The sequence below is a fragment of the Pelobates fuscus genome, chromosome 5 (assembly GCF_036172605.1).
Source record: "Pelobates fuscus isolate aPelFus1 chromosome 5, aPelFus1.pri, whole genome shotgun sequence".
Classification (NCBI taxonomy): domain Eukaryota; kingdom Metazoa; phylum Chordata; class Amphibia; order Anura; family Pelobatidae; genus Pelobates; species Pelobates fuscus.
The window spans coordinates 355,121,601-355,144,335 of record NC_086321.1 but is presented as its reverse complement, the minus strand read 5'-3'; the positions used below and the strand labels follow the sequence as shown (position 1 = coordinate 355,144,335).

Genomic DNA, 22,735 nt, shown 5'->3' with positions numbered 1-22,735 from the left:
AAGACCTAGACAGGTAGCAGGATAAACTTGACCCACCACTACTTGGGAGTCAAACTAACAGCAGACCCAGAGAATCATACGCCACAGATAAAAACCTTAACCAAAGACCTAGACAGGTAGCACGACAAAGTGACAAAAGGGGATCTGCAACCACTACAAAGCACAATAGATAACTTCATATGGATATGAACACAGGGTGTCCCGACAAAACAACCGACCAGAGAAGCTGGGTGGCCTGGGACTACCCAATTTATACTTATATTACCTCTCTGCACACTTAGCGCAAATAATTTAATGGCACTCGCCTCCAGACACCCGTAGGTGGGTGGACTTGGAATCCTTACTAATGGGAACAGACCTCCCACAGTACTGGATATGGTTGCTGAAACCAGATCGGACTTAACTCCGTGCTGATTGCCCAGCACTCCATTAAAATTTGGGAAAACGACCATGAGTAAGTACTCGCTAACTCGCACCACCTCGCCCCTTACACCATATTTAAAAAACAAAGCATTCAAACCAGGGATGAGGGCACGGGAATTCAGGGGACTAGAATACAGTGGGCTACAGCATTATTGGCAAATTACGACAATGGCACATTTAGGACCTTTGAGAAACTCAAACATAATGCACCATTAACCACGAAAGACTATTTCAGATATACCCAACTGAGAGACTTTGCTAGGACCCAACACATACGCCCCGCTCATGTTTTAGGAAAGATTATGCATGACAGAGACAGCACACAAAGGCTTGATAACTTCCCTCTATGCCCAGCTCAGTGCCCCCGAAGGCAAAGAAAAAACCCTCACATACATCAAACAATGGGAAACAAATTTGCAACAGACTTTAGCAGGGGTTCTCAACCCAGTCCTCAGGACCCCCTACCAGTCCAAGATTTGGGGATTACCTGGGTGTGTCTAAGGTGTTTAGAAAAAGGGGGGGAAAAAAACACCTTAGACTCTAAAGGTATTTTTTTTTCTTTTTCTAAACACTTTAGACACATCCAGGTAATCCCTAAACCCTGGACTAGTAGGGGGTCCTTGAGGACAAGGTTGAGAACCTCTGCTTTAGAGGGTGGTGCAATTCTATAAAAAACTCTTATGTGGTGGTACACCACCCCAGTCAAACTATGCAGAATGGGGGAAAACTCCCACGGATGATTGCTGGAGAGGCTGCGGTGCAGTGGTGGACGTCTAAAAGTAGAGAGCTTTTGGACAGCAACAGAAAAACAGTTGAGAGACATAATGGGTAGACCCATATGAAGGAGACTTGGACCGATCTCCTAGCCAAACCACAAGACGGACCCAAGAATTAAAAAGCGAGTGGGAGGTTTATACTTGCCTATGGTGCTTAAGGAAGCACAAAACACAGTGGAGGGTTATGGTGTACCAAAGTTTCCTTTGCGTCAGCTGATTTATGTCTGCCTGGCTCCTGAACTCATTTGTCGGCAGGTTTACAACATCCGGCTACTGCAAAAACTGTAGAAGCAGTATCCGGATCCTGCCGCTCATTTATTGTATATATGAATAATTGAAAATTACATTAAAATAAAATAACTATTAGATTTATATATCTTCCTCCCATACTTCTGCCTCAACACCTGTGCAGCATTTTGTCCCGGAATCTTTGCATCTATTTTACACCCAAAGCATGATTTGTCACGAGAACAAAACAACCATTTGAAAGAGTTTTAAACAGTCACAGAGAGCGCTGTGTCTGGCAAATTTATCCATAGCCCACGGCTGCCAAACATCTTATTGGGATCATTTACACAGATAGTATCTTCAAAATAGGTTCTAGACCGTACTACACTTTTAGAAAAACTAGACAAACCTGTTCTCCAGAGTGCCTGAATAGGAAAGTCTACCTTTCAATTTCCTTGGCAACAGTTTAAAAAGATATGGCTGTGACATTGGATTTTTTTTGAAAATTCTGTTTTAGTCCTATAGATTTCCGTGGGGACATGGACCGTTTTCAGACTATTTTGAGTTCTCTGCAGAGTTATAATTACAGTCTGGCTCCAGCTAAAAGGAATATTTAATATCTGTTCCCTTTGCTTATAGGTTTACATTTTACTTACAGAGCAAAGAAAAATAAAAGTGTTACCATTAAAAAGTTACAATAAAATAAAAATAAAAAATATGCTTGTAGACATTCTAGATCAGGGGTAGGCAACCTACGGCACTAGTGCCATGCACGGCACTCGAGGTGTCTTTCCACGGCACTCAAGGCTGCTAGAGCCAAACAGGGTCTGGCCTATCAGGAGTCTCAGTGAAACTTCAGATATCTGCTAATACAAAGAGGTAGTGAAGGACAATCCTCAATTTATGCATTGCAGCACTTAGAGGAAGTGATCTCAGATCACTTCCTCCCAGCACTTGTGAATGGGAATCCACACTGTAGTAGAGCAGCCCACAACTGATGTTGCAGCTCCTGTCCTTGACCTGTACCTGCCCAGGCTGGTCCCCACTGGAACCCAGGGAAGCCACCCACACTGCTAGATATCCACAGACCTGCAGAATAACCCTCCCCTCATACAAATAATACGAAAAGCCCACACACAAACATACACACAATCCCCTCAAACTCAACACCACTACCAATCTACATACATGCACACAATCCCACATGCAGCCTCTCACGTGCACGACCCCAAACAGCCTCCATACACTACCTAACACACAATGTGACATATCCATCTACACACAATTTCACAAGCAGCCCTCATACACAGCCCACATTCATATGTATCATACATGATACCATAAACTACTAATGAACATATACAATATAATAGCTCATATACGCACAAATACAACGATACAAAGCAATTACAGTATAAATAACACAAGCAGAATACGGCAGCACACACACCTCAATTTAAAAAAATAGGATCGGCATGGCCGTTTGAAGGAATTTGGGGGCCCCAAACAAAATGGACCCCCCGCACGCAAAGCCTACAGGAACCACAGCATAGCCATACAGTTTAAGTTCACCCACACTTTATATCAATAAAAAAAGTTTACAGTCCAAATACTGCTGTTGCATATAATGTGCATAAAATTCCATGTGTTCTCCTCATCTCCCCTTCTCCTCACCCCCCTCCCTGTGTTCTCCTCACCCCCCCCGTGTTCTCCTCATCTCCCCTTCTCCTCACCCTCCCTCCGTGTGTTCTCCTCATCTCCCCTTCTCCTCACCCCCTCCCTGTGTTCTCCTCATCTCCCCTTCTCCTCACCCCCCCGTGTTCTCCTCTTCTCCTCACCCCCTCCCTGTGTTCTCCTCATCTCCCCTTCTCCTCACCCCCCCTGTGTTCTCCTCATCTCCCCTTCTCCTCACCCCCCCTGTGTTCTCCTCATCTCCCCTTCTCCACCCCCTCCCTGTGTTCTCCTTATCTCCCCTTCTCCTCACCCCCTCCCTGTGTTCTCCTCAACTCCCCTTCTCCTCACCCCCTCCCTGTGTTCTCCTCATCTCCCCTTCTCCTCACCCCCTCCCTGTGTTCTCCTAATCTCCCCTTCTCCTCACCATCCCCCTCCCTGTGTTCTCTTAATCTCCCCTTCTCCTCACCATCCCCCTCCCTGTGTTCTCCTAATCTCCCCTTCTCCTCACCTCCCCCTCCCTGTGTTCTCCTAATCTCCCCTTCTCCTCACCTCCCCCTCCTTGTGTTCTCCTCATCTCCTCACCCCCCCTGTGTTCTTCTTGCTCCTCCCCCCTCCGTGTTATTCTTACTCCTTCTCCCCTCCCTATGTTCTTCTTTCTGCCCCAATGTTCTTCTTACTACCCCCCCCCTATGTTCTTCTTACTACTCTCCCCCTCCTCATGTTCTTCTGACTCCCCTCCCTATGTCCTTCTTACTCCCCTCCCACCCTCCCTGTGTCCTTCTTATTCCCCTCCCCCTGTGTCCTTCTTATTCCCCTCCCCCTGTGTCCTTCTTATTCCCCTCCCCCTGTGTCCTTCTTACTCCCCTCCCCGTGTCCTTTTTACTCCCCTCCCCGTGTCCTTTTTACTCCCCTCCCCCGTGTCCTTTTTACTCCCCTCCCCCGTGTCCTTCTTACTCCCCCGCCTATGTTCTTTTTACTCCCCCCCTCCCTCCCTATGTTCTTCTCACCTCCCCTTCCCTGTAGCGTGGCCGAGCTCAGGGTGCACTTCCTGTCAGTCCGGCCGGGAACAGGAAACTTAATCTCCTGTACCGCGTGGTACCCAGCCGGACTGACAGGAGGAAGAGGAGCTCGGCCACGCTACAGGGAAGGGGAGATGACGAGAGAGGCAGTGCTGCAGCCGCCTGAGGCTCTCTATAGAGCGCTCAGGCGGCTGCAGCCTTATAGAAATGGCCGGCCCTGCTTGGGGGCCCAGGCCAGCTCGGGGCCCCAAGCAATTGCTTGGTTAGCTTGCCTGGTAGCGACGGGCCTGAGGATCGGCACGCTATGGGACATCACAATCCTATATCGGCACAGTGCTGCTAAAAGGTTGCCTACCCCTGTTCTAGATATTACACATTCCTTTACACATAAACTCTATACAGTAATTTGAATTACTCTTCAGCAACACTGCACTTCCATGATAAACCCCAAATCATAGCGAATTGTAAATCAAATTGCATAATGTAGGCCAAAATGCTGATCACAAAAAACCCTCCAGTGACTATTGTCACTGCTCGGCTATTATAACCTAAATTTTGCAATGTTTTTCCAATTCACTATAATTCTGTATTTAACGAGGAAAAATTATAAAAAAATATATAATTTACACAAACATTTCTATCCATATTATGGTTATTATTTGGTATTTGTGGCGGTATACCCTCTCAAGGATGGGTTACTACCACCTGTGGTTGCCCCTTCCTAGTTGTGCCCAGCCTTAGAGTGATTATAGCGGCTAGCCAGTGATTATAGTCGCTTGCATGAGGGCAATCGTGGTATCACCCAAACACTAGTCGAGACTTAGTGAAGGGTGAACAAAAACTGTTTATTGTAGGCAAGATACACAGTATTTATGCACAGACCCCCGCAGGGGGTCTCCATTTGCAGCAATACAAAACATAAGCCCACCCCGGCGTCGCTGTGTCTGGGAGATAATGGTATCTTTCGGACACAGGAAGCTGAACACACAAAAAACAAAAACAAAAAAAACAATACACACCATACAGTAATGCACCCCCACATTACATCCCCAAATAGCTCCTGGTCCCAGCTATGATAACTGCAAATTGCGAAGCGATCGGATGTACAGAGCCCGATAAATCGTCATATAAAGTCTGGGCTTGAGGCTCTGTACATACCCGAAAACAGTTCCAGAGAATCACTTGGTTTAGGCCGGTAGATTCAAACTTAGTACCTAAACCACACACGACCAATCAGGAGAAAGAGCACAAACCAATTTGCACCAATCAGTGCTCAGGGAGGGGAGGTGTTTTGCCAGCCAATAGGGAAAAAAGGCGCGAAACCAGTCTGAATGGTAGCCCTTCTCCTATTGGCTGGCACGGACTTCCAGGCGGTATTCAGTGATGGCGTTCTGTCACAGTATTTATATAGCGCCAGCTTATTCCGCAACACTTTACAATAAAAGGGGAATTTACCAAATGAGACAATAACAAAATGTAACAGGAACAATAGGTAGTTGAGGACCCTGCTCAAATGAGCTTGCAGTCTAGAGGAGGTGGGGTATAAAAACACAATAGAAAGGGTTACAGATAACGTTTTAAATAAACAAATTAAGTGGATTATAAAGGAGGAGAAAGAGAGAGAAGGTGGTCAGGGGATTGGTTGAGGTTTGAAGGAGCAGTGGGGAGAAAGGAGAAACCCTACACCACCACCTTTACTGTTAGACAGTCTTGGGTTGTGCGTAAACTGTAGACCACCATAGGATAATGAGGCAGTTATAGCTGTGTCAATATTTCCCGTTTTACAGTCAACTTTTCATTTATTGACTCTAGTGACATTGTGGTAGAACATCAAAACCTTCATTCTTTGAGGCTGTCTGGCAATACAGACCTTGATCTAATATATTAGAATAAGCTTTTAAAAATGATAGATTTTTTTGACAAACTTTTAAAATAAATTATTTTGTTCATTAATTATTTTTGATATATTATATTTTACAACTTTGGAAAAAAAATCAACTAAAAGAACATTTTTAACATTTATCCAAAAATATGACATTGTTTGAAAAGCTCATCTTAAAATATTAAAATTGAGGCCATGATATGTAGATCAGAATACGGAATATTGCTGGATCTTGTTTTATTACAAAAGCGTTATGGAGGAACACCCCCCAGCCCCCGCCTTTTTTTCCTGCATGATTTTAGAAGCACCCACATAAAACAAAAAAACAAATCATCTTCAGTTAACACATGTGAGCGTTTCTCACTCACTTTTTGTTCTGGTTTAGTGAAAATATCAGTAGCCGTTTGTATAATTTAAAGCGGCAAATGTGTGCATATAAATAAACCATAGTTTTGTTTATTTATATGTACCACTTGCTCTACGTACCCCATTAGGTCCCGCATTGGGGTTTGGTCAACCTTTCAGCCATTTCCTGGTATCGATACAGAAGCAGATTGGCTACAAATTAAGGACATTCTGATATGTTTAATCTTACTTTTATTCATCTAATCACATTCTACATGTAGCATCTCTATGTCTAAAATTAACCGTGGAGTTAGTCTTTAGTCTGATGGCAAGATCTTTTGCTTTGAGGTATCACATGGAAGTGGCTAGATCGTATTGGCTTCTTTCATTGGATCAAACAACAGCATGAGAGAAAATTAAGAATGTTATCTTCTGCAGAAAAGTATACATAATATGATAATATAAAACCTGTGTCAACTAGTTATCTCAGTCCACCTCCATACATATAACCTGGAAGAAGTACAAAAGTATCCAGGCCTCTCAGGCTTCATGTTAGTAGTAGTGTAGACATTCACACAACATTGTGTCTGAAGGGTGTTTGGATGCAACGGTTTATGCTGTGTGTTACATTATGGTTTCAGTAAGCCAATAATACACAGCTACCAATTACCACATAGTGGCAAACATTTACTAATGTTTAACAAAATGCATATGTTCCTCCTAGAAACCGTGTAGCACAAACAATTCAACATACACTGTAATGCATAAAATGAGAAAAGCTCACAAGTAATTATTCTAACAAGGTGACTTAAAGGAGAACCATCACTTGTTTAAAGAGTACACACCATTGGATAAAACACTGAAAATCTCTCATGACTTGCATTACATTATTTTAATTTTATTTTGCAAGTGATGCTCCATTTTGTTTTAAAAAGATTTAGCAAATACAGTTACAATCCAGTTCAGTTGAGGCACAGCCATGGCATTCATTACAAATGAAGAGGGGAAAATTGAAACATTGTTTCATGTCTTCTCTGTATGTGTTCTCTATGCAGATTGCATAGAACAACGATTGACAGGGATCTAAGATGGAGGCACCCAGTTGCAGGATTATAGAGGTATGGATTTCTACCTTTACGGGATTATTTACCAAAGTGAGAATTGTGGGCATTCAAGTAAATTTCAAGTTTAAACTCAAAGTAGATGAATTGAAAGCACAGCCGACTTATTATTTTACCAGTTTTTTTTTTACCATACGGATTATTTCACCAGTTTCGCTAATTTGGCCTTAAAGCAGATATATCATCGTCAGGGCGCCTTTGCTTATTTTGCAAAGATCCCCGTAGGGGACTGCTCTGCTTGGTGTCTGGTAGGCACGGGGCAAGGGAAGGTGTGCTTAACTTACCTGAACAAGACCATTGCAGTCGTCGCCACCATCATCCAGTCGGTCCTCTTTAACTCCTGGTGCTTCATCTGCCAGGAGCAAACGTTAGTGTTACATTCTAGCGCATGCATGACAGTTCAACAGGTTTGTGAAGCATTCTGTGAGAACCTCCATAGATTGAGCCTCTCTCTCTACAACAGTTATTATTGACAGGTGGGGGGGGGGGGGGGGGGAGGAGGGGGGGAATGACAATACTTGACGGGGGTAATTCTGTCTTTTGTCATGCGTAGGAAATATACGAAAAAAGTTAGTCCGTACTTTAACTTGGTATATCTTTTGAATATGGCCAATGTGATTATTTCAATGCATGTATTTCATAAAGATTTGATCTTTCATACATATTAAGGAACAGAGTAGCCTTGTAAAATGTAAAACTGTTTTTGTATGTGTCCACTGTTCCTAATCTGTATTCTTGGTTTGTACAACAGCACCATTGCTGAGAGATGCATATTCCCAGTGTGCCCCCAATTCCCATTTTATCTGTACTATGAAAGATTTTATCTTTATGAAATACACATTTTGGATCAGTGGGAAGTGGGGGAGGGGGGTAAAGAGTCGCTATGAATGTGAAATTCATTTAAAATTCCCAATAATGCTCACTTTAATTAATAGCCGTGTCAATTTTATTTCTCATACCATATATTTTATTTTCTATACAGGGGATAAGTAAATAGAATATTAAAAACCCTAGCAAGTAAGAGTTCCCCTTTAAGTCACCCATTCTCCACTCTAAAATCAGAATGCAGTTCCGTACCAATACAGAGCTGGATATCACAAATTCTGGGGAACAAACCTCCAAGATTACATTATTAAAAAGTACACTCATCCTTTAAATGCTAACCGACTTGCTATACATTAATGTACGTCAATTCAGATCCTGAAATAGTACCAGAAGGCTAAATTATAACTAAGTTTTACCGTTTCTTTGGGATGACTTAGGGAAGTTAAAAAATGTGCATGTTTATTTACAATCTCAGTGGAACCCACATACTGACTTGGCTACTGCAGCAATTAAAATTACAATAGCATATAATAAGAAAAAAAAAAAAAAAGTCATCAAAATGCTACAGCCACTGTTTTATCTATATACATACACTAGCCGAAAAGTAAATGTAAATAGTAAAAGTGTTGAACTACTTTGTATTGTCAAAGTCCTCATATAGAATTAGCATATGTTATATTTTTTTTTTTTTTAAAGCACCATAGGTTTTAAGTTTAATATGATAGCTAGCTATTTATTCTGCTACACTCTTTCATTGAAGTATTATCCCAACATTTAAATAAAAAAAAAAAATAAAAAAAAATAAAAAAAAAGGAACCATTGAGTCCAGGATAGTGTTACTATCTTTTTACACACAGACATGCGCAATTAAATTGTTGGTATTCTTTTCCCATGCAGTGCTTTTTCCCTGGATGTTTTAAGGGGGCCCCCTGCACTGCAAAGGCCAGCTCATTGCTCTTCGCTTTGTTTTAGTGATGTAGGCAGTACAGCATTATTTGCATCAGCATTTGAAGCTGTCCTGTTGGCACTGTGGCAGATCTGTGGGTCAGATTGGTCTGAGGTGGTCTCGTCTGAGGTGATCCGTGGCACCGCAGGATCTGAGATAATGTGATCAGTGACTGGGTCCGGTTGGTCTGTAGGGTCTGAATTAGCTTTGTCAGTCACTGGGCATGGCTGTTGCTCAGAAGGCTCTGTCCTGTCTTTGTCTTGATGGAGTTGTTGCTCTGCGGTGTCTGGTGTAGTGTTGTCCGTGGCTGGAAACAATGCGGTGGGGTGGCTGTCAGCTTCATTTTCATGATCCTCTTCCTCACTTTGCTGGACCAAGCCGTCATCAGGTTCACAAGGAGCCAATACCAAGGGAGGCTGTGGAAGGTCTTTCTGTTAAGGAAATAAAGCGTGATTAACACATTTATATGGAAAACAAATAAAAACAATTTCATAAAAATTAAAATGGAGAGATAGATGGATGAGTGAAACCTTATACTAGGATCTCTATCCTGGCTCATGACTTTCATTGAAACATTTACAATTTTATATATATATATTTTTAAAATTCTTTATTTTTGTTGTGCAGGTGAGTACAAAACATAGTCATGCGCCACAACAGCGTAGAATAATATGGAAACATAGACATGTAGAGCAGTGGCTCTGAGAACTTGCACATCTTTTTAAGGTTATATTAGTTACATAGGTATGTCTAATGAACTAGGCAGGTCTCGTGTTAAGAAAAGTGCGGAGATTCACATCATGAAAAAAAAAATAGAAATAAAAAAAATGATTATCGACTAAGGTATGTATATTATGGCATTAACAGGCCTACCTTAAGTAAAGCAATCAACAGTCCAGGTCAATTCTTAGTGAGCACTTAAGTGAAGGAAAATAATAGTTGCATATGTGCCTGCGCAGAGGCTAAATACAGTTGTTCCACACAATATCAGTCATCTGTATGTTCCATGCTTATAAGTTCTGAACCGCTGACCTGCGATGCACCTTGTCTAGTGATGTTATTGTTAATTTTATGCAGTGTAGAGTGCACTACATGTATCGGGCAGGTCAACGCGAGAAGCCCTTGGTCGCCTTTGCTGAAGCTTGCGTGACCTCTCATGTACACAAGATGGGCGCAATATGTAAAGCGAGCGGATATGTGTGTTGCGGATTGACAGACTGAATGCCGGGAAAAACTAAAGTGTGGTGCTGCGCGTCTGGATAATTGCGCCTATGCATCCTTATAGTAAAAGCGCCTGTATAAATAATTGGGCTCCTGATTAACAAAAATGCTAAAACTTTACCTCATGCAGGTAACAATTTTATATTTTAACCTATCTCAAGACAAAAATATATATAATAAACACTGAATATGAACGAGCAGTAAAACTATGAAAATATCAACAGAAAGCAAGCGTCAAAGCCAGCATAAAAAATAAATACAAAAAATAAACAACTGTCCGTGAGGCACATGGAGCAAGAACACATTTTTGACACTTACCCCCAGCGCAAAAACTATAATGAAGAGACTCTAGAGCCGGGGTAGTGAACCTTGAGCGTTCCAGATGTTGTGGACTACATCTCCCATAATGCTCTTAAAGACATAATGCTGGCAAAGCATCAGGGGAGATTTAGTACACAGCATCTGGAGTGCCGAAGGTTGCCTACCCCTACTTAACCCCTTAAGGACACATGACATGTCTGACACGTCATGATTCCCTTTTATTCCAGAAGTTTGGTCCTTAAGGGGTTAAGGGTGAAAAAAATAAACATGGAAATAAGCTGCATGGAACATTCAGGTGTTAGGACGCATCACTTGCGTCCACAGAGAGAAGTCCACTCTAGTGTTAGCCTCAAGTATGGGCATACAAAGCATCAGTTACATATTCTACATATGCCTTTAGCAGAAGCTTTGCTTTCGTATTATAACCCATGCATTGCCATACAAAGCTGTGTTTTAAAAACACAGGTTGCTGCTAAAAGAGCCTGCAGAAAAGGGAGTTAATAAAGAGAAAGTAGTCTGTGCTTGTTAACATATTAGGCAAGGCATTTACACTTTATTCGAGGATTATGGCTTTTAAATACTGCAGAGTGAGTGATTTCACACAGTGTACACTGAATATGCTGTAACCCCCACCAATCCCGGGCAGACGGGGACATGCAAGTGTTAGAGTTGTCCTAAAGTTGCAGGAACCTTAACCTTTGCTTTAACTAGAAAATATAATGTAGTATAAAAGATCCATATGGCTGAAAAATGTTTAAAGGGGAAATGTTTACATATCAGTAATTTGAGAACCACTATGTCGTAAAGGGTTACTGCAACCACCATAACCACTTCTTTTAGAAATTGTTATGTTCCAAGCAGTCTCCAGTCTCCCTCCCTTCTCAGTTCTTGGATTGGGGGGTGGAAGAGCTGTAGCAGTGAGTAGAGCGGTCACTCAGTTCTTCTCTCCACTTGTATGTGCAATGTAACATTAATTGGACCCAATACTTTTCTATCAGAAGTAGCTGCTTTGTAGGTCTCCGTGCTCATTGAGCATGCCCCCAAGGTCCAACAAAGCTTCTATGACAAGCCTTTGATTGGACTGTGGACAGGTAACAAGTGAAGCGGAGTGACATCAGAGAAGGTGTGGAAAGGTTCTTGGACAACTTGGCCCAGCGCTGGGTTCCAGGTACATTTTAAACCCCACCCCCATCTTTAAACATTACCAAAATAAAAAAAAAGTTTACAAAAATAGTTGGAGTAACCCTTTAAGTGTTGTGATATATATATTTTGTGATTTGCCCAGTAACATCTAAAATGTATATCCCCATAACAAAAAAAAAAAAAAAAGAAAACCGGAAATAGGGTTCTAAAAAGATTCCTTTAATATTACCTTATATAACCTTTCATCTCTATTCATTGTGAAAACAAGCATACTGTAAAACTTTATATATGTTAATATTGAAAGCATTGTTATTTATTAAGCCACACACTCAAAACAACACTGTCCTCTGTGTTAATGCTGCAAGAGATTACTCAACTTTATCTGAGTTAGGATTTAAAACATTAGTATTTCTCGGAGACAGTCATATCAAACTGGTATTCACCACAAAGCCGCTGCCAGTCCAGAATGCGGGCAACTCCTTGCGCCAGACGGCTACCGCCAAACTCGTCAGGAGGGTGCAGGGGACTAAATAGAGCAGAGCAGGCTGGCCTTTCTGCATCAGGGCTAATGCCAAGAACGTAACAAGGAGACCTATTCCATAGGCTGAGAAGAGAAAATATAAAAAGAAAAATTATTTAAGCGATGCGTGTACGGGTGGGGAACAACGAGAAAACGTTCAACAAATACTTAGATTTTTGTTTGTAAAACCAGACTATTAAATCTCCTAATCATAAAAAGCTATACTTTTATTTTGCCAAATAAGGTACTAAATACTAGTCCAGCTATCTACAGAGGAGTAACGAAGATACAGATATTCACGTGTAATCACCGTGTTGAGATACACAGTCATAGTGTCACACCGATTACAAGATAAAAAGGGTATATGATCTACTAGTGAGAAATTCGTGAACCGAAACATTGCACAGTGCACATTACCATCAGTATTATTTCTCTTACAGAGTGCCACGGTTTCATTGTTCTGTTTTTTTTTTAATTCCCTTAAAGAGACACTGAGGGCACCAGTAAAACTTTAATGCATTTGATAGGTTTTGACCTCATTAATATGCCATATTTTTTGCAAGCTCAAATATTTACAGATTTTGCATTAAAAAATAAAATAAAACACTCTATAGTTTTTGCATAAGCCTGCCTCTTTAGCCACACCCTCTCACTGCTGAAAAAGACTTCCTTATCAAAGACATATACACAGCACCGAATGATTTGCACTACAAAGCAACCTGCATTAGGAGACACCAAGGACAAAATATAGCAAGGATATCACTTATGGTTTGTAGGTTCTCTGGTCTGCAGCCAGGCTGTGAATTAAAATTAGCTGACACAGTGCTGTAGGGCTAAGCCGTGTGCATACATTTGATAAGGAAGTATTTTTCTGGAGTGAGGGGGCGTGGCTAAGGAGGCAGGCTTATGGTGCAGCATTCTACAAAACTTTTTTTTTGGTTGCGGAATGAAACTATTTAGATTTGGGCGTGCAATAAATAAATATTACAGCATATTAATTAGTTCAAAATCTATCATGTGCATTAAAGTTGTGTTGGTGCTTGGAGTGTCCCTTTAACCCCTTAAGGACACATGACGTGTGACATGTCATGATTCCCTTTTATTCCAGAAGTTTGGTCCTTAAGGGGTTAAGGTAGCTGGAAAAGCCATTTTTAGTTACAGTTCTTTAATATTTAATATTTTCATGCCCCATCCATGCGTTCTCACTTTTGAAACTAATTTGTGGATAACAACAAAGATACAGTTTTGAACAGAGACTTACCTATAGTACAGGCTACAAAATAGATCCTTGAGGATTGCATCTGTATGTCAAATCTGTGACAGTAGGCAACAAGTAACCCTAAAAAAAAAAAAGTTAAAAAATTGGTTTCAAAATGAAAATAAATAAATCACAGCACACTTAAATCTCTGCATGTCTGCAATTTCACAGCTGTTGAGATTCACCCAACTGAAATAAACCGCAACAAATTATTTAAAAAATATAATTAAATCTAGATTTTTTTTTTTTTTAATCACATAGACTTAAAGGACCACTATAGTGCCAGGAAAACACTCGTTTTCCTGGCACTATAGTGCCCCCACCCTCAGGGTCCCACTCCCGTGGCACTGAAGGGGGAGGAAGGGGTTAATCTTTTTTCCAGCGCCCTCTTCTGACGTCCCTGGCTGAATGCGCATGCGCGGCAAGAGCCACACGCGCATTCAGCCAGTCCATAGGAAGCATTCTCAATGCTTTCCTATGGACGCTGGCGTCTTCTCACTGTGAAAATCACAGTGAGAAGCGCGGAAGCCCTCTAGCGGCTGTCAATGAGACAGCCACTAGAGGCTGGATTAAGCTATAGGTAAACATAGCAGTTTCTCTGAAACTGCTATGTTTACAGCAAAAAGCATTAAACCTAGCTGGACTTGGCACCCAGACCACTTCATTAAGCTGAAGTGGTCTGGGTGCCTAAAGTGGTCCTTTAAGCATGAGATGGATCTAGGAACAAAGTACTTTATGTGAATAAATTAATCTTTTTCATTTTACAAAAAATACAGATTTCAATAGAAATTGCCACTTTTAGAAATTAACCTTGTTACAACCCCCCTTCCCCAACTGTCAATCAAACAACCGGTCCTGCTACTTCCTGGTTGTTTCCCTTGGTGTAGCTAAACTCAAGAGGCATTATTACCAATAGCACCTGCCTTGCAAAGACTTCTCATTGAGCTACATTGGGAAATCTGGGATTGCACACATCAAATCTGGGCTGAGTTAGCAGGAAAGGGCTTACAAAGCATAACTACAGCATCATCAACCTCATTTTGCAGTCTGATAAGTAGAACAAGCCTGAAGAGTAGACCCCCATCTGTGCCCTAAGTGATGTTGTCATCCTCATAATCTCCATGGGCAGCTAACACTGGTGCCAACAAAAACACTCCTCGTAAGTCCCCTGTAGTTTTGTTTACACTGAATAAGTTGGAACAAACAACCCCCACAACGTCCAACGGAAGTCGTCCGGGGAGGAGCATGGGCGGAGCTGAGCCAGTGCCGAGGGACATCGGCGATGGACCCAGGTAAGTGACAGAAGGGGTTTTTAATCCCTTGACAAAGAGGGAAGCTATAGTGCCAGGAAAACTAGTTTGTTTTCCTGGCACTATAGTTTCCCTTTAAGCAGTAAGTATTGCAGTTAACATGCTTATCTCCGATGTTAAATTAACTTGGGAACCACTGATATTGGGGTACTGTGACATAGCGGTGGGCTTAACACGATATAGCCATATGGTGTGAACCCATATTGTTTGTTAGGATAGGCGATTTTAGTAATCTTGTAAGATGTCTTTTTTTTTTGCTCGTTGTTCCTTAATTTAATAACTTTAATATGTTGTCACATTGTAAACACCTCTGAGTAGATGATGATTTAGCTATGTTTGCAGATGGTCTTCAGGGCAGCAATATTTGGCAGCATAATATTTGGCACCATTGAAAAAGCCGCTGTGCCGGAGAAACGCGTCTGGAAGGACTGAGGGCTGATCACTGCAAGCCAGCATCTAGGGCACACTTACCTATTGTATCCAGCAAGGCAACATCAAGCTGCTGATCCGGGACGCCGTGAGCAATACAAGGTCTGCCTTAACATGCACTTTGCAAATCAGCCGATAGACATATGCCAATGAAGTTTTTTCTGTCATTATTTTATGAAAACCTTTCACTTGAGCTTTTAGAAATTGATTTCAGCAAAGAGCTAAATAAAGCAAGTTTTATTTTTAAATTAATTTTGACTACTTCTTAAGCATTACAATAATACAGAGTTTTGATAATTATATTTTTTTCTCTGCATATATTTTTTTCATATATTCAACTCTATTGTGGAGTGTTGCTACCGAAGAGAATACCTGGGATAAAGAAATTTGCACAGACCAAAATTGGACTTTATTATTGAGTCTGTTGCATCTAATACATAAGATCTATAATTGATTCTATTTTTTGCTATTTGTGACAGATTAGTGTTTGACTATCAAGGAAAGATAGGTTCATCCACATTACTGTAGTAATAGAGACTGCAGTTAAAGGTTAAGGGTATAACCTGTTTCTATTGTATATAGCATAAAGAATTGTAATTGATAATGTATGATCTTCCTACCTGGTACAAGAATGTCACCAAATCCCAAGAGAGAGAAGGGTCTGTCACAGAGCGCTAGGGGAGAGGAGTTTAATCGTGGTACTTTCAGGACCATTGGAAGCTGCAGTTAAGGACATAGAAACCAGTTAGTGTTGAATGAGTAGGTATGACAATTCGGATTTTATTAGCTATGAATTACATTGCTGCACCATAACCAGCCAAATATCTAAGTTGATTATTTTTTAAATTACAACAAGACAAACAAAGTCTTACTTGGAAAAATGGAAGCACAAAATTCCCAACAGTTGTGTATCGAAGAAATTCACAAAAGTGAGTAAAATAAATGAATAAATAAAGATTCCCTTGTGTAGATGACGGAAGTTGGCTAAATATATGCTCAAATTAATTCAGGAATGAACTACTTTTAAATAACTACTGTTCTCTACATGCCTCTAAATGCCAATTTCATGTTTTATCACGGTTACAAACGGACAACTACCTATTCACATCCTCAACTCGCCCTCTTTGAGAAAGTTAATTGGAATGAGATATCAATGGATATCACTTTAAGATGATGGGGAAGTGCTCAACAAACAGTTGTTATGTCTTTACATGCACACAAGACAATCTTTTAGCCCCCCCCCCCTTTCCTGGTAACATTCTAGAATGTGGATATGGCCTTTATAGATATGGGGGATGTTACGAATAGACAGTTAGAAGTCCATATCTGAACATTACATTTTAAAGTCTGAGACAGAATAATTCAAAGTTTGTTTCTCTAACCAGTTAATCACCTTAAGTGCCTGTTACACCATTCTATCTTGCTTTGCATCCTTGCATATATTGGAGACAAAAAAAAAAAAAAAAAATCAGATGAGAACATCATACCTTTTCCTGAGTGGAGGAGTCGGTAGGTCCAGCAGCAACCTCAACCATAATGCTTTCTCCAGTCTGTAAGATGAGCAGGTTTGTTATATATAGATAGGGCTGTGCAATCAGTAGATACCCAGGTGTTGTAGAACTGCAAATATCATAATGCCGTCCCATTCTAAATGCTAGTAAAGCATCATGGTAGTTGAAGTTCTAGATCATCCTAGAATCTACCCGGTACTGCGTTACAAGGATTGTGCAGATACTTTTAAGCCACAATAGCCTTGGCAAGTCTCCTGCCATGGGGTATAGGGTGTCTATATATTTTGAAAAATGCGTATCTTATAAGATTATTTACGAATGTTAAATTCCAGAGGAATAGAATATAGGTTTGTTTCACCCCATCTACATAAACAGCGATCCAGGATATCGAGAACTCACTGACGATACAGATTTTTTAGAATGTATTTTATTTTAGAACATTGTGTTTCTATAAATTTTAATATGAACTTGCCAAATATTTGTCAACATACCTTTGTGAGAAATGGAGTAATGAAGACAAAGAACACATCATATACAAAGAGGACAACCAGGAGTAACGTGCATCCCTGTAGGGGACATGGTTTGAAGAGACAAGAAAAAAAAAAATCTCAGATACTGTACAAGAGAATAGATCAGTGGGAGAATACCAAAGACATTTGAAGGATGCAAAATACAATATGTCTACATAATTACTGCTTGAGATGCAGTGTACTTGCGATTCACTGGGAACTTCTGTTAAGGACTTACAGTGATAATTGTGGATATGTAATAGACCCACCCAATGGATTTATTTAAAACAGGCAGGTGATAGCAAGTGAAGGATTTCACTGATACTTCACAGTATTCTGGGTATTCAATCCAAGCAGTAATAAATCAGTAAACATTACAGCTATACCAAGAGTCCAACACCATGCTTTCTAAAAAAAAGTCATTTGGAGATGGTGGTTTTGGAACAGATGACATGTCACAAACAGGGCTGCTTGAATGTGATTATGACAGTCCGTGCTAGCTTAATAGCTACCCCAGTTGTGTATCTACTAACCGATTGAGAGGTGAAAAAATTAAAAAATAAAGTGTGTACTATGGACATAATTTCAGAGTATAAACAGGGCACTAGTTGAAGACCACAGTACAACTACTTAGAACTCTGTAAGAGCCACACTCCAATCTCATCCCACACAGATGTAAAGAGTTGGCATTTGATTATAATAGAAGTGTGAATTTGCTGTGGATTAGTCTCTTACTGACCGTGGCTTGGTCCATCTTACCAAGTGCATTCCAACCAAAGTAACTCTAGAGGGTGTAATTTTTATAGTGTTTCCCTTACTTTACAGACAATTTTAAGATGAGAACTATAGTGATTTTATTTTCTGGCATCAAGTATATAAAGATTTCCAAAGCTGCACATGCATCCTGTACAGCAGTGTACTTAAACGTCAGAGTCCCCTAACATCACTGGTCACCAAATCCCCCTGAGCCGGATGGGTATCTGGGTCAGTGTGTATGCTTGACGTTACTCCCAACGCATCTCTTATGGAGGCTGGATTCAGTACTGAATCCACGTGGCAATAGATGTATGCCTACTCCATGAAAGTGAATTGAAATTAAAGTCTGTCTCCTTAGCAAATAAATGTGATTTCAAACACTGTGCACTGTGCCAGCACTCCACTCAAGATTTGGGTGCAAGTCTCCTAGTAATCCTTCCAATTACCTTACAAAAACAGTATGAAAAGCAATAAGGAGCAGCACAACCAAAGTAAACGACAAAGAGATTTATTCCACCTGAATGGAATTGGCAACGTTTTGACCCGGCCACAGGACCTTCATCAAACATTGCTGGTTCAACACATGTGGAATAAAGCTCTATGTCGTTTACTTTGGTGTTGTAGATATGTCTGGACAATACCTTATAGAGAATAAAACAGCACATTAAAATCCTATTAGAGCATGCAAACACCCTATACAACATGATGCGATACCAGTGTTTTTTATATTTATTTATTTTGACGTCCTCTCCCCTTATTTTGGTTTCTTGGATGAGCTATGGCATCCATCAAAATACACAAGCTTCTATAAAAAGTGTTAACATGACCTTTAAACTGCCTACCAATTATAATATGGGGTATGGATTATAAAAAGGATGATATACATAGATACAAGAAACCTAAAACAAAAAAACAAAAAAAAGGAGGTGAAGGGCGCTGATGAACTGATTTCAACTCCTATCAGTTATTCTCAACATACCTTAAATGTTGGCAGACGTATTGTTTTCAACATGTACAGACAGAATGCTATGCCAAGAATGTCTTGAAGCACCCAGGCCCATCTGGAAGGTATGGAAGATATTGTTAGGAATGGTCCAGGACTGAATACATTGTATACACGGTGATTGTGTCCACGGTGATACTTACTGGTCTTCATTCCGGTAGACGCCCCATATCACACTGACAGCAATACAAAAGGACGCCAACACGAGCTTCCAAATGGCGGGTCGCTTGTGGAAATATGGCAAGCTGTTATCAGGAACTCTACAGAGAAAACAAACACTTAAATACAGTGTAACCTTCAAGGAATAAACAAACAAGACACATTTTACTTTACGTTTCACACTAAATAAAAAAAATTAAAAAAAAACGTATTAAATTTGGTTGCGGTGATTATTGCAGATCTGTGACGTGTTATCTTCTTACCTGCATTTAGTGTACGGAAGTCTGCGGACAAACGGAGACAGGCAGCTGTACAGACCGATGGATGCTGCTAAGCAGAATATCCCAATAATCACATACACTGCAAAGAGAACAAGGGCAACACTGTAAGCAACAACATTCATTTCTATCCCAAAATGCATTCGACTGCAAGAAAAATAAAATGTTGCAGCATGTTTCATGGTAGCCCTCCCCATTTGTCCCACCTCCCCATTCTAAAATACGTCCTAATTAGTGAATACTGCACTGCAGTACATGATGACACAGCTTAGGCCTCATTGGCTCCTACAGTTCACAGAATTTAACCACAAGGCACCAGTAGTGCAGACAACCAGGCAGACAATATGTATTAAGTACGTGTCCGCATGGCGTATTCTCAACCACTTTCAGCAGAAAGATAACTTGACAGTATAGAATTATTACGTGCAATGTTATGTTACAGTTCGCTATTGTAAGTACTTTTTTAAATTTAATTTTAAGGGGGTTTTGGTATTTTTCCCCCCTAATTTCAATAGAAGTTTTTCTGCATAAGCCTACCCTATCTCCCCATCCCTCCATGTTCGGCTAGCAACCTTCATAAGAGAAATGTTGATAACTAGATTAAAACTCCCAGAAATCCATGCTCTACCCATAAAGCCATAGCGTACAGGAATTAATGCTATAAATGTCAGTACTGGCTATTTAAGGATCTTGATAGTGCTTCTTAAATAAATGACAATGCCTGCAGAATGCAGCAATGTAAAGTGAGAAAATATCATTTTATCCTAAATTGTTCTCAACAGATTTCTTTTTAAAGGGAAAAACTATAAAATGCTAAACAAACAAACAATAAAACGCCATCAATTCAGACCTTTTTAAGCGGTCCCTTTTAAGGCGACTTATCATTTGTTTAACCAATATTTCTGAGGAATGGCTAATAATCCCCTACCCTTTAAGGGCGGATTAGGAAACTCCAAATTGTAAATGTGAATATAAAAATTTAACAAGAAATTAGCTATGGTAACAGTTTTGATATTTAGGAAAGAATTCCATTCCGTTACCAAAAATGCTTTGCGAAAGCGGCACTGTCACAACCCCCTGCAAAATTAGTATTTTATAAACATAGAATCTTCATGAAATATGCATATTGACTGTGTTGGTATTTCACTGAAATTCGAACCCCGTCAAAAGATATACATTTCCTACGCCTGACACTTCCACTGGACAGAGCTATCGCAGTCTACAAGTGTCAATCCCACAGCCGTCATCAGTCTCACAGAACCCTCCATGGACCTAAATGCAGTACCCTCGTGCATGCTGAAGCACCAGAAGTGGAAGACAAGAAGAGGGCAGAGCCCGCAAGAGACAGGTTCAGGTAATTTAAACTCACCTTTACCTGCCCTCCCACCCCCCAGAGGCGGACATTGGCCGCGGGGCTTTAAGTTTTACCTAGATATTGTGTATAATATAGTGTTACCTGGTCAAGTTGCTGATGCCAACGGTCGTAATCAGACTGCACTATGTTTTTTAATCTCCATTTCTATAATGTATTAGTTAAGGTTATCCTTTTATCTCAACAAATAATGATTTAAAGCAAAGTTATTGTGCCACTGTTTCTTAGTTAAAAACAAGGAAAATCTTTAAAAAAACATTTATTGGTCAGTTCTCCAATTTTTCCTAGATTATCGAAACATCATTTGGAAGTTCTAAATAGGTTACGATCTGGTTATTAAGACACACATGACGTGAATGGAGATCAGCGGGATAATCTTATTACAGTATGCGCCCCCAAGCTTTATAATGTCCTGTAATGGCTCCAGATGGCATAACCCAGATGTCCAATAAAAAGGGAAACGTTCACAACTGATAAACCGTTAATACTTGAAGAATATTTAGAAAACACAGTTTTTATCATAGACAGGCTTTCACGTGTAACAGCCATGATTTTAGGCTATTTAAAGGTGCATGTGCATTAATCACACAGCTAGAACATTTGTTTTAAAAGGGTTTTACTTGTTCTGCAAAAATCACACACCACCAAACTGTCCCCACATTAGGAAGGACAGCCTCCCTGAATGTCCAATCTCTGAACCTCTCTCTAAGGTTTCAGAAACTTTGGTGTGAACAAATATGTTGGACGTGGAGATCTGGGACTTAAAAATGAAACGTTGTGCAAATAAAATACTATGTTCTGATTACAAATGAATAACTAATTTGTGAAATATTCTATAGATTTATGGCATAGTTCTACGGCTAAGACCATACCTCCAACAATATAACCTGAAAATACACCGAAACAAAAAACAAAACGTTGTCCCTTTCACATGGGATCATGCCATCTTGTGATAACCTGTTCTAAAAGCAAGTCACAATGGAAGTATCTGCTTGGACACAGGTGGTGTTATATACTGGTTCAACAGCCTCAAGAGAAGTAAGCAGCTCTACAATATGTGCCTCATCGTAGACAACTGCACCTTTTGTCCAAATAGTCTATTGACGTAATCCAGTCTAATCAAACTGGCCTTTCAAGCTCTTTGTAGCGTTATGGACAATAAATCACAGAACATTATAAAATCTATTGTTAGGACAGATAATGGACATCCTATGAATTATGCAAGATATTCCTCAACATGCAGTATCTGTTGTCTACATATATCCGCTGTACAATCTACAGGGACAAGATTTCTCATGTCTCTGTAAAGAGGTAGAAATAAACATCTATTATAATCCCGCAATTTATACCATCTCACGTGACAACGTTTTAGCTTTTCCTCAACCTTTGTTGAGTTCTCAAGGAGGACCGGGGTGGAAGTAATAAACGAACACTAGAAAAGCGATACTACATAGTGTCAGATCTACATTTGATGTGGGATATTTTGCATTCATTCACTTCAGTGAGCGAGACTCCAGAGTAATGTCTCTGTACCTAAATTATCATAGAAGTAGTAGAGGAGAACCAACATGGAGCAGCACATAACCACAAAGACACAGATCATGATGGGAGTTACATCCACCGTTTCATCATCATGCTTTTTATCTGCGCCATCATCCCGTTTGTGCTTCATATACCTTCTGGAAGAGAAAGTGGTTTAGCCATTT

At 40.3% G+C, this 22,735-nt stretch overlaps 1 protein-coding gene across 2 annotated transcripts in view; it reads right to left on the bottom strand.

Annotated features, from left to right (window-relative positions):
• Positions 1–22,735, bottom strand: part of SPPL2B (signal peptide peptidase like 2B) — a 132,335-nt gene that overhangs the window by 87,696 nt on the left and 21,904 nt on the right. The window contains exons 6-15 of one of the 2 annotated variants that reach the window (XM_063455971.1): positions 22,563–22,708; positions 19,643–19,739; positions 19,364–19,480; positions 19,197–19,278; positions 17,444–17,518; positions 16,929–16,991; positions 16,062–16,161; positions 13,706–13,783; positions 12,368–12,528; positions 8,428–9,670 (exon numbers count right to left, since the gene is read on the bottom strand). In XM_063455971.1, the coding sequence (XP_063312041.1) occupies positions 9,242–9,670; positions 12,368–12,528; positions 13,706–13,783; positions 16,062–16,161; positions 16,929–16,991; positions 17,444–17,518; positions 19,197–19,278; positions 19,364–19,480; positions 19,643–19,739; positions 22,563–22,708 (1,348 nt within the window). In that variant the 3' untranslated portion in view covers positions 8,428–9,241. Of the gene's footprint in view, positions 1–8,427; positions 9,671–12,301; positions 12,529–13,705; positions 13,784–16,061; positions 16,162–16,928; positions 16,992–17,443; positions 17,519–19,196; positions 19,279–19,363; positions 19,481–19,642; positions 19,740–22,562; positions 22,709–22,735 lie in introns of those variants that run through there. The other variant, XM_063455973.1, reaches the window with a different exon arrangement.